This window comes from Procambarus clarkii, chromosome 39, assembly GCF_040958095.1.
Source record: "Procambarus clarkii isolate CNS0578487 chromosome 39, FALCON_Pclarkii_2.0, whole genome shotgun sequence".
Lineage (NCBI taxonomy): Eukaryota > Metazoa > Arthropoda > Malacostraca > Decapoda > Cambaridae > Procambarus > Procambarus clarkii.
In genome coordinates, this window is record NC_091188.1 from 3,154,279 (window position 1) to 3,167,222 (window position 12,944).

General features: G+C 36.0%; 1 protein-coding gene across 10 annotated transcripts in view; it reads left to right on the top strand.

Annotated features, from left to right (window-relative positions):
- LOC123760336 (ATP-binding cassette sub-family C member 5) overlaps window positions 1-12,944 on the top strand; it is a 58,701-nt gene that overhangs the window by 42,920 nt on the left and 2,837 nt on the right. For 7 of the 10 annotated variants that reach the window (XM_045745939.2, XM_045745941.2, XM_045745944.2 and 4 more), the window contains 9 exons: window positions 1,385-1,531; window positions 2,737-2,866; window positions 3,624-3,777; window positions 5,000-5,128; window positions 7,650-7,741; window positions 8,424-8,608; window positions 9,824-9,989; window positions 10,910-11,093; window positions 12,155-12,347. In XM_045745939.2, coding sequence (XP_045601895.2) covers window positions 1,385-1,531; window positions 2,737-2,866; window positions 3,624-3,777; window positions 5,000-5,128; window positions 7,650-7,741; window positions 8,424-8,608; window positions 9,824-9,989; window positions 10,910-11,093; window positions 12,155-12,347 — 1,380 coding nt within the window. Of the gene's footprint in view, window positions 1-1,384; window positions 1,532-2,736; window positions 2,867-3,623; window positions 3,778-4,999; window positions 5,129-7,649; window positions 7,742-8,423; window positions 8,609-9,823; window positions 9,990-10,188; window positions 10,265-10,909; window positions 11,094-12,154; window positions 12,348-12,944 lie in introns of those variants that run through there. The other 3 variants (XR_011230903.1, XR_011230902.1, XR_011230901.1) reach the window with 3 other exon arrangements.

Sequence of the window (12,944 nt, forward strand, 5' to 3'; positions counted from 1 at the left end):
TATATAAACATGTTTGCTGATGATGCCAAGCTACTAAATATTGAAACTTAGACGATTGTCATACCCTTCAAGAAGACCAGGGGATAATAAGTGTGTGGAGCAACACTTGGCAATTTAATATGAATAAATGCCATATTATGGAATGTGGGATAGGACAAAATAGGCCACACACAAAATCTACAAATTATGTGAAAACGGTTTAAGGAATTCTGATAAAGAAAGAAATCTAAATGTTAAAAACCTGTCACCTAAGATTCGCATAAAGAACATTGTGCAAGGACTCTGTGCTATGCTTTCCAACTTCAGAATCATTTTTAAATGCATTGATGGTGAAATATTAAAGGAAATTTTCACAACCTTTGTGAGACTAAAATTAGCATATGCATCAGTTGTATAGTACCTATATCTCAAGAAGAACATCAATAAACATTAAAAGGTGCAAAAACATGCAACTAAATGGCTTCTGGAACTGAACAGCAAAAGCTACAATGAGAGCTTAGAGGTGTTAAATATACCAAAGGTACAAGGAAAAGTGGTGATATGACGACTACATACAAAATAGTAACAGGAATCGACAAAATTAACAGATCGGAATTTCTGAAAACTGCAACTTCAGGAACATGAGGACATAGATTCAAAATAAAGAAACAAAACTGCCAATAAACATTAGAAAGTTTACTTTGCAAACAGAATGGTAGATGGTTGGAACAAGTTAAGTGAGAAAGTAGTAAGGGCAAAACTTTCAGTAAAAGTCACATGACCGTATTGGGATGTCAGAACACCACGACAATAGCTCTCATCTCGTAATTACACTTACGTAATTAACAAAATGAACAAAGTAGGCACAGTATTCTCTCTTGAATGGTGTTAACCACGAACCAACCATGTTGGACATGCATCCCACAAGAATCAGAATGCAAAAGTTTGGTGAGGCTATCCCCAAGAGTCTGGCCTCCAACCTCAAACACACACACACATAGGGCCTCGTAGCCTGGTGGATAGCGCGCAGGACTCGTAATTCTGTGGCGCGGGTTCGATTCCCGCACGAGGCAGAAACAAATGGGCAAAGCTTCTTTCACCCTGAATGCCCCTGTTACCTAGCAGTAAATAGGTACCTGGGAGTTAGTCAGCTGTCACGGGCTGCTTCCTGGGGTGTGTGTGTGTGTGTGTGGTGTGAAAAAAAAATAGTTAGTGTAGTTAGTAAACAGTTGATTGACAGTTGAGAGGCGGGCCGAAAGAGCAAAGCTCAACCCCCGCAAACACAACTAGGTGAAAACAACTAGGTGAAAACACATAGAAACAATTTAATTTATAGATACAGTATACTATACTGTAATATTTAAATATTTTCTATAATACCAGCATATGTGATTATATTTTGCAGAATACAAGTGTTGTGATTGGGAATGAAACTGTTATCAGTGACAATATTGCTGATAATCCAGACTGTCAGTTTTACCAAACTGTTTATGGCTGCTTCATCGTCATCATTTTGGGAACTTCTCTTATCAGAGGATTTGCATTCATGAAGGTAAATACAGGATATGTCTTAGTTTCAGACTTAAGTGATTTACACTTCTTTCTGACAGTTTTGTTACACATGCTTCCTGTTCTTTCTTACATACAGTTTTTCATATTCTAGTGTTATTCATATCACATGTGTATTTCTGAAGTATACTCTTTGTTGCTCTCTAAGACAAATCATACTGGTACCTTGGTTAAGATATGGAACATTCAAGACAAACCAACATTCCACACTTGCACAACAGGTATCTTTACACATTTCTGTACCAGGACTTAATGGCACTAGGGAGACACTAGAGAAGAATTCCAACCCATAATATCCTCCAAAAAATTCACTCAGATGTACTCAAAGCCCTTCTAAATGCTACTTGGCATCATAAATACCACAATGTAGCACTCCTGCTATCAAATGGCCTGCCTGACTGCTTCCCTAACATCCATGAGGTGGCTGCACATACTTCACAACAGGGCCCCCCCTCGACGTAACTTCACATCAAGTTACACTCCTGATTGTAACTGAACTCCTTATGGTTCAGTTGATTACAGACAGATACCTGAATACAGTTAGATGACATGTGATTATCCTTTAACAATTTTTTTCATTATTCAGTGGACTCGTGCTTAAATAAAGGCTCCTAGTGCCTGTGTGCAGCATACATGTCTGATGTGTGTTTTGTCTTTGATTGTCCAATTGTTTTAGCTATGGTTTTAATTCACAATAGATGCATATATTGGCAATCTCTTCTTGAGATTACCTTTTCTTGTTATTTTTTATTTTGTTATTACAGTTCTCCCATGGTGAATGCACTACTGTACATGTGCAGAGCTACATTCTGAGTTGGCGAGAGTTTCAAATGTTCACTGAACCATACTAACACAGTTTCAAATGTTCACTACAAGGACCTGTACCTTACAGCTTGTTATAAACCCTTATAATAAATGCTCTTAGATGAATAGAGAGAAATTTTAAGACTTCTTGCCTTAATGGAATCCTAATTGATATCTTACTGGAGTCTGGCTTATTGCCTGTAGAATAGTTAAAATTTCCTTTCATTGTATAGTATATGATTATTAATGAAGAATTTATTAAACAAAAATCAACATTAAATATAATTTTATTCTGTATTTAGGCTCCAAAAAATATATGCACCCATTTTCCTTTTTTTTTTTTTGAGCGTGTTCCTGTGGAAATCCCATTCTTTGAACTTTCAGACAACTTTGGTGGCTTCAAGTCATATGCATGATCAGGTTTTTATGAAAGTGTTTCGCAGCCCTATGAGTTTCTTTGACACCACCCCTTCTGGCCGCATCATCAATATTTTCTCTCGGGACATGGATGAAGGTAATATTTACAGAATGTTAAGGTAATAATTTAAGAGAATGAAGAGTAAATTACATAGAGGATGAATAAAAGGCTTTATACTTCCACATGCAGGCAGTCCCAAATCTTGTGAACATTATGCGTTCTAAAAAGGTATTCGTAAGTTGGCTGCTCTTAATTCGGAACGTGATTTCCCATTGTTGCAATGATATAAATGGGGAGGGGTTGTGTTTCTGGACACTAAAAATCAATAAACAAAATTTAAATTTTGGCGGCAAATAACATACTCTGCTTTTTATTTAAATTAAATGATAGAACGGTCCTGCTTGTCTGATTTGATGCATTTTGAAGAGCAAAGCGTTATACTGTAATTACTAAAGGAGGAGGTAGTAAAAGGTGATGAGGCATAAGCACTGGTGAACCACCAACACCCTTCTTATCAGCCATTATTTGGGCCACATTTCCTTGATTAATAACAGAAATACTGCATTATAGTCCTCAGAATTTGGTTGTACAGTAGAACATGGGGGCTAAAATTGGGATTTTGGGGCTGTTTTTAAGATCGAATGTTTGTAAGTTGGGGACCCTCTATTTTTATTGTTTTTATAAAGACAAATCATTCTTGTATATCTTATGCTTAGTCAGAAATTTGTTATTGTACTGTAAATGTTAATGACTAATTCTTTACTTGTCTGTAGGAACATTTATTAAAATGATTAAGATAATATAGAAATATGGCCATATTTGGTGGGATAAACATTTTCTCTTTTGTTTTCAGTTGATGTTCGAGTTCCCATAACAATGGAAACATTCTTGCAGAATATTTGCTTGATTTCAAACTCCCTGGTGTTTGTGTGTTTGGTTTTTCCATACTTTTTGCCTTTTCTGGCACTTCTGGCAGCTATATTTCTGTATATCCGAAATATATTCAGGTGAGTTCAACTTTAAACAAAGAGGGCCTTGACATTCACTCATATAAATGCATAATAATTTAACAGTGTCTCATACGGTTACATTTTACTTCCTTTCATTTATACTTGAACATATTTAATAAATAAGTACATGTAAGTATTTTAATTGTTTCATTACATTTCAGGTAGAGTACCTGGTTTACAGTATTGTGCATAATCTGAAAAACATAAAATCCAAAAGAATTATAAAAGTGAATACTAGAGTTTAATAACCAAGCAACTTGGATTTATTAGAAATGAGCATAACTGAATTTTAAAATGAAAGATTTTCAAATTACCAATCTATATAGAACAACAATATGAAACAAGAAAATCATTGGTTTGAATTGTATGGTATGATGAAATCATAACGCACTGCATGTTTCAAAGCTGGCTTAAAACATAATTTTTTGTTATAAAATCTTTTTGTAGTTTATTTCTCACATGGTGCCTAAATACTTCACAGGAAGTATTGAGGCACCATGAGAGAGGTTACATTACAAGAGGTCCCACAGGACTAGTGATAGAAGCATAAACATGATCACTTACACTAAGCAGAGACTGTTCAAAATCTGGCTCACTGATATTGGAGGGGCAGAATCACTTAAAAAAGAGGGTCTGATATAATAAAGATTACACAATATAATATATTAAAAAGAACACAAGCCCTGAGTCGATTACTGTACAAGTACCATGTTGGAAATATAGGCCATGAACAAAGAATTAAAAAAATTAAGGGGGGTCCCATTTGCATTACTATTGTCACTTTTGGTAGAATTGTTACCTAATTAAATTTTAGATTTTCAGTTGTTTTACTTATTATGGTTTGGACAGAGGAATAAAACTTATCATTTTTCTTGGTTTGTTAAACAAAAAATCTTGCCAACAGCATTATATACTCCAGTTAGAAATATAGATAACTGAAAGCATTATCGATAACATAATATGAAGCAAACATAAGTAATACTAAATGCTATACATCGCACTCAATCCTAACATTACTAAAAGGGCACAATATTTTTTATTTGGTGAATTTGAAACTTTAGAGCTTTGAATTAGTGTGTTCTTTGTATTTGTAAGATGTGCTTGGGATGGAGGACCAGAGTTATCTTCTTTAATTGCCTGTAATCAAATTTGTTTTTTATTATACAAAAATATGTACAAGTATCACATTTAACTGCATGCGTTTTTTTTTTACTTCTAGGATTGGAATTCGTGACTTAAAAAGGTTAGAAAATACATCTAGATCTCCATTGTACAGCCATGTAAGCACAACTGTAAGTGGCCTTGCTACCATTAATGCCTATGGTAAACAAGGCATGTTTACAAAAAAGTAAGTAGTTTAATGTTGAAGCTTACAAATGTAGTGGACTTTTGCTCAAACAGAACTGGATCCAGTGGCAGGCTATATTTTTGATTGTATGATCATTTATAATATTAAATAATGTAAAACTTTCAGTGGAGCGAGCCCATGTATTCATTGGACCAAAATTTAATGCAGAAAAACATTTAACAACTCAACAAAATATTTTAAACTATAGGTCTACTTTTTTCAAACAGATTTTGGTATAAAAAATAAAAGGTGTGTTAAAGCATTTCCGTGGGAAGCCCCTTCGGCTCCCTGGAGCTATTGGGCTAATATGCGATACATTAGAACAGGGCATTAGTTAATGGAGTTCAGCCTACCGGTTACCACGAGCCAGAACCTGGCCCCCTCAGAGAGGCACAGGGAGCAATGGCCCTGGAAAACTCCCCTGTGGCTGGGGGTTTTCCTTATTTGCCATCAGCCGGGGTTAGGAACCCAGAAAAATAGGCATAACAAAACAGACCCCACATGGTAAGATAATTGCAAATGAAAACTGAACAGAAAGGCAAAACTCCCTCAATTCCAAAAGAAACAAGCAAACGAGCAAACATCACACCTCGCAGCTGCGCCGCTTGTCCGCACAGCCGTATAGCCCGATAGCTCCAGGGAGCCTCTGGGCTCACCCTGAAAATGGCATTTCATTACATTCAATCCTGTTTTTTATTGTTTATGCTAATAAAAATATATTTGGTATAAAATGGTGAAAAATAAATACCATATTTCCTAGTGTTGAAGATGCTACATTTTCCTTAAAATAAAATACAATAGGGGCTGAAAATTGACCTGCATCTTGGAGGCCAAAGGTCAAGATATTCATAGGGCTATAGCTTTTTTAGCAATCAAAGCTCCTCTAAATAACCCTAGAATGTAATGTATAAATTACTTAGTAGACAATAACAAATAATATAAAACAAATCATAAATACGTAATAACAAAAGGATACACATTTCAGAATTGTTTTGTTTTGGCAGCTATTTGCAATTTGTTTTGGTTGGATGGTTTCAGTCCTCTTTAACACTACCCATATGTGTCTGCAAAACAAAATTTCCTATTATGTAAATTTTGTTGACCAGACCACACACTAGAAGGTGAAGGGACGACGACGTTTCAGTCCGTCCTGGACCATTCTCGAGTCAATTGTGACAATCAATCACAATCGACTTGAGAATAGTCCAGGACGGACCTAAACGTCGTCGTCCCTTCACCTTCTAGTGTGTGGTCTGGTCAACTTACTTTAGCCACGTTATTGTGACACATCGCCTGCATTGTAAACTTTGTTTCAATAGCAACAAACAATGTATTCCGAAAGCTTTATTTCTTACCCTCTTCTTTATTGTAAAGTTGTACAGTATTTGTTATAAACTGACATGGCTAGTCACCAGTTGCAAACTGTAAATACAGCATGAGTGCATATGATTCAGCTCTGACCATCTCTAATAGGACCATCCGTATTATAATAGGATAATATAATATTAAAATAACCTAATATATAATGGGATACAGTAAGTAAAAGAACATTTGTAATAACATTATCTTTATTTTATATATTGAGCCTAGCATAGGTCCAATTTTATTTTCGTTTTTCAAAATTTAGCAATTCAAAATGGGAATGCATCTATGATGGTGGGAAATATGGTACCTTGGATGTAGTGGAACTTTGCTTGTTGTAAAAGGTGTCCAATATAAATCCGTTCTTTTGAGCAAGAGTACATTGTAAACTATACAGACACCCAGTCACACCACCACCCCACCACCTTCCAATCACCCTACCACCATCCTGCCACCCTTCCATTACCTTACTTCCTCCCATCCACTTTGCCATCTCCCGTCCACCCCACCACTCCACCATCTCACCACCACCCAACTACTAATACATCACCCCACCACCAACCTCACTAGCCCACCACAACCCAATCACCCCACCACCACCCAACCACCACCTAACCACATCCAACCATCTCCACAAAAAACACCCATTTCCCATCCACCCCACCACCACCTCACATCCACCCCACCACCACCACCTTCCATCCACCACCTAACCTATAATAATCTCAAAATTTCAGTGTTTGGCAAAGGGTCTAAGCTTTAAATACATTCCATTCCATTCCAAATACACCTACAGTACAGTACTTGATTTATGGGAAATATTCCAGTAAGTGCTTGTTTATGTTCTCAACTTACAATTTGGGGATTCTAATATTGATCCCTGAGTGGGACAGAAATAGTTAGGCACATTTCCTTTCATCTGATACCTCTGTTCACTTAGCAACAAATAGGTACATGTAAGTTAGGCAACTGTTGTGGATTGCATTCTGGGGAAGGTCAGTAGTTACTTCGATGAAAACACTTCCTGATCCTACGGTACCTCAATATTAGCCTAAGTACAAGCTTCTTGATCATGACAATAGAAATCTGTTTAATCAGTATGAATATAATTTTAATTTATATAGATCTGTTATTTATTTAAGTATACTTACACATATAGGTTCATGGTCCTCTTCGATGAAAACACTTGTGTCTTCTATCTCTTCAACTGTGCTATGAGATGGTTGGCAGTCAGACTTGATTTGCTCGCAAGTAAGTGCATAATTGTTTTTTGCTGTTTAATTATTTTATTTCTGTAGTACTATGTACACTAATAATAAAGGAAGAGAGATACATTCTAGGATTCCTCATGCTACATTACATCACATTGTACAACGTTATAATGTGGTAAAAATAATTATGCATTACAGACTTCCCAATATCGCTCTTTGTGAGCAAGGCCCCCTCAATCGCTCCCCAAGCTATGGTCTGGGTCTGTGACTCCGTCTGGGTCTGTGACACAACCTTCCCTTTAAGCTATGTCAACCTATACCCCCACGGTGACAAAGAACTTTAAACAATTCTTGCCACTTAAATGGAAAGTTAGAGAAAAATAGGTATACAGTATGTGCAATGACTGTTCTTGTGTGATAACCCACATGTATGAAAAGTCACCAATCTATAAATTAAGAAAATTATACATGTTCATAACAAATGCTTTTCACTATTCATTTGTTTCCCCACTATTAGCATAAAAGAAATGCAATTTAAGTATTTAAACAGAGATGTCTAGAAATACACTCGTTCCATCGACATTAGATGCAAGCGCCAATATTTTTGGCTACTTGAAAAACTGTTTCATTTGGTTCTAAGTTTAATTTTTAGTGACACTGGACAGCAGTGAACAGTGCAGGTAGAGGTAAAAGAATTAAGTATAATATATATTTCTTTGCAGTGCTGGTAACGTCATTTACTGCAGTGCTGTCCTTGTTTTTAAGAGGATCAGTGGATGCATCATTCGCTGGTCTGGCCTTGGCTTATTCAGCACAGCTGAGTGGTATCTTCCAGTACACTGTAAGACTTAGCACAGAAACAGAAGCAAGATTCACATCTGTTCAAAGGATAATAAACTATTCAAAAGTATGTATAATTTATTGACATGTAAATGTATTACCATTTTTTATAATAAATAATAATAATAATAATAATAATATTAATAATAATAATACCCCATAATAATAATAATAATGGGAGAGGCCATCAGTCACTCAATTCCTTTTTTGCAAAAAGAATGGGGTGGCACACCCCTTTCTGTCAGCACCTCAGTAACTTCCGCATTGTTTATGTCACTGGCATGTTTAGGACATAAATGGATACACTAGGTTCCTGTCACTATCTTGACCCACCTAGAAAAGGACTTTTTCAAACTGTCTTGCCCCCTGTGGGGTAGGCAGCATGCAGGGATCAGAGATCAACCCACTTCTGAAAAATGTTTGGCAGCACTGAGTCATCAAGCAAAACTCTGAAACAGTCCATACTATATTTTATTTTGTTCCTCTGGCAAGTTTTTTTTTTTCTGAAAAAATCAGTAGGACCCATGAGGAGGATTCAAAGCTATGCTCTGTATACTCTCAAGCATGTGCCATACACCACTACACCACGACATGGTAAAAGCCATGCAACCTGGGAGTGCCCAGAGCATAGGTTTGAGCAAACGAGCATGACCTCACTACATCGCCGTGACTCGTTTGCTCGTTTTCATTTGTCGAGTTCTGTCGTCCAATAATTCGGCTTTCAGTAACAATGTTAACCAGAATAGGGGTTTGTTTTTGGGTGCTTACCTTTCTGGGGGCCTGACCCGGTCGATGGCAGACATAGAATTCTTCCAACCACACGGGTGGTTTCTAGAGGCCATTTCTCCATGTGCCTCTCTGAGGGGGCCAAGTTTTGGCTCGTGGTCCCCGGTAGGCCTAGAACACCATGCACATTGACTTATGCCAAAATCTAATATATTCATATTAGCCTGGATAGCTCCAGGGAGCCTCCAGGTCTCGCCCAAAAAATGGCGCTTCATTACATTTAACGCTGGTTTTATTCACATTGGGTGCCTGCCTAAGGGAGTGACTGAGTGGTCTTGTCTTAAAATAAAAAATTTGGTTTATATCTGTATTATTTTAGTATTGTTTGTAGTACAGTATTCAATTATTTTGTGTTGTTATTTGATTCTATTTGTGTTATGAACTTATTGTACATAATTCAAATAGAAATTTTCTATATATAATTGGAAATGTCACAAGAAGATTTTGATCTATATTCTTAAAACGTCTCAAAAGATTATGAATACTTTTCATTCAGGGTCTTGAGTCTGAAGCACCATCCATAATAGAATCAAAACGTCCGGATGCTACTTGGCCAAAATATGGACGCATCAGTTTCCGTAAAGTTCAGATGAGGTATCGACCAGAAACACCCCTCGTTTTAAAGGGCATCACCTTCGATATAGATTCAATGGAAAACATAGGTTTGTCTTATGATTGTGTTGTACAATATATACTGTACAGTAAAATGTCTTAAATATTTAAAATTAATTAATTGTAAATAAATGCAAATATTTCTAATACTAATTGCATTTTGTAGTATTAATAAGCACTTCCCATGCACTGCTCACTCCCCCTCTCTTATGCTCTCCTGCCCCAACACTCTCCTTCCCTTTCCCACAGCCTCCCACCACACACTCAGCCTTCCGACCCAGTCAGAGGATCAAGGTTACACATACCAACCCTTCTTACATCCCAAGTAATATTTTGTTAATTAATAAAATGAGAAATTAGTAATGATGTAGTATACAGTATTTACAAAACATGGACAAACCATAGTTCCCAGAGAGTACTGGTATTGATATTGTATTAAAGCAATGTTTTTTCCTGGTATTGTTGGTACTGTACTGTCTAGCTATTATTTTGATAAATTTTAACCTCTATTTTATTAGATGCATAAATCAACTCAATGATCTTGCATTGCTCTTTGCTAGTTTATAACCTGAATTTCTCAAGCTCATTCCCTTGGCTTTTTCTGGTACAGTAAATGGTAAATGAATGTCTTATCTTGCCATGTATCAGTCATGTTTGTTTGTAACAGTTTTATAATTGGAACTTTGAAATGGTAGTTTTATATTTTTTGAATCCTCTTACATTGTGAAGTGCAACATGTATTAAATGTAAATTTTCGATTTTTTTAAGTAATGGTCTGTGTAGTAAACTATGTAGGCCATTGATGTCTCATTTCTTGGGCCTTCAGTATTAAATTCTAGACTATCAGGATAATTTTTTTGCATAATTTCTAAAACTCGCTTTCACTTCCAAGAAAATCACGAGTACTGTGTGTATTAGTAGCTAATAATATTATTTTCTCTTTCGCATACATGCCCGTATTTCATTGCAGGGATAATTGGAAGAACTGGATCGGGAAAGTCATCGTTAGGAATAGTGTTATTCCGGCTAGTTGAGTTGGCTGGCGGTACTATTCGTATTGATGGAATAGATATCTCTACTCTAGGGTTAGAGGATCTTAGGTCACGGATTTCTATAATTCCTCAGGATCCTGTGCTTTTTATAGGAACTGTCAGGTAAAGTACTTGAGCATCTACCAGTATTTATCTTACACTCCTCATAAGCAATAATACTTTTTATCAGAATTATTTGTATTATTTGTTATTTATTATTATATTATTTATTAAAAAAAGTCTTTCATGAGTTACATTGAATCAAATAAATTTATATGGATGCAAACAGCCTTGCATTCCCTACAAAATGGAGCAACAGCAATACTTGCCTCCAATAGGTAAGATTGACAATGCACTCTTAGAAGTAAAATGCAAAATACAGTATAACATAAAAGATAACAGAAAAAAGAGAAACAACAGAGAAACTTGACTTCAAGAAAGGACAATGCAGGTGTCTAAGCTAGGTCTTTAATGGATTGGACTGGAATTGTTTGTTGTTGGGCAAGAAAATAAATGAGAGGTATGTGCCAAATCTTGTGATATGTATGATGTAGGCACCCAAATATTTATACCAAAGCAGAGAAGCAAATACAGAAAACAGGACTGATCTAATAGAAATTGTGATGGGGGGGAAGAGAACAAGATAAAAAATTGAATCAATGTAGAAAGAGGTCAAACCCTCAAGTTGCACCTGAGGTAGGTTTTTTGCAATTTATGGTAAGCATTTTCTCTCTACATTTTTGGCTTGATTGAGTATCTTCTGGTGGCTTAAAAACATCAGAATGATCCAACAAAGATAGTTTGAAAGATTCCCTGACAAGTCTGTGTGACAATGTTATGTTCCCTCCCAAACTGATACTGATCCTATCCAGAGGCAAGTAGGGTCTTGCCTCAATGAGTGATTAAGTATATGGCTAAGAAAAATCTTTTATAAATTTAAAGGTTAGATTTTTTTTTTTACTTAAATAGTACTTGAGCTGAAGGTTGTTCTCTCTAAATTGGCTGAAGAGTTACACATTCGTCATGACATTGGTGTTTATATTCCTTATAAAAATTATAAATTTATTCGTTTACATCACTCTTACTTTCATTTTCCCAAGAATAATGTTTAGTTTTTAAGGCAAAATATAACCATGCCAATTGTTTCCAAAAGTACCAGTTGACTGACAGAGCTTATTTTACAGATATAACTTAGATCCATTTGAAGTTCATTCAGATGAAGAAATTTGGTCTGCCTTGGAGCAAACCTTTATGAAAAATCAAATTTCCAACCTAAAATTAAAACTTAATGCACCAGTGGTGGAGAATGGTGAGAACTTCTCAGTTGGTGAACGTCAGTTGATGTGTATGGCTAGAGCCCTCCTTAGAAAGAGCAAGGTAAGCTAACCATAAACAGTGTACAGTATTGCAATTTGAAATTTAATACACATAATGCAGAGTATACAGTATCTAAATTGGTTTATTTGTGTATTGTATGCTAGGGATGAGGTGATAGGGGAAGATTGGTATGTTTTGGACAAAAAGGAGGGGCCCAGACAGTCTTTAAGGATTAACCGTGAGAATAATAATTATGATACAGTACAGTAATAATAAATGTACTATTCTTAATAAAACATGATCAGCTAGAAGTTATATTACATTTGTTCATTACTGAATCAGTCTAAATTGATGGTGATAATTTTTGTGAAACCAAATCATTCTTTGCTTTTGTGTAAATTGTTCCAATAGCAAAATCTTTCCACCTTCGTTAATATGTACTGTATTAACATTGGATAGAGATTTAGGGGGCTCCACTGAACTGTACTTGCAATGACAACCAAGGCCATCTGTATTCTGCTTGGTTGTTCATCAGTTAGGAGCTTGAAGTTAAACCAACATTGTAAATATTTTTGGTAAAGAGCCCCTCTGGCTCCCTGGGGCTTACCAGGCTGATAAGGGTTATTAGATCGTGGCATCAGTCAATTTGATGGAGTT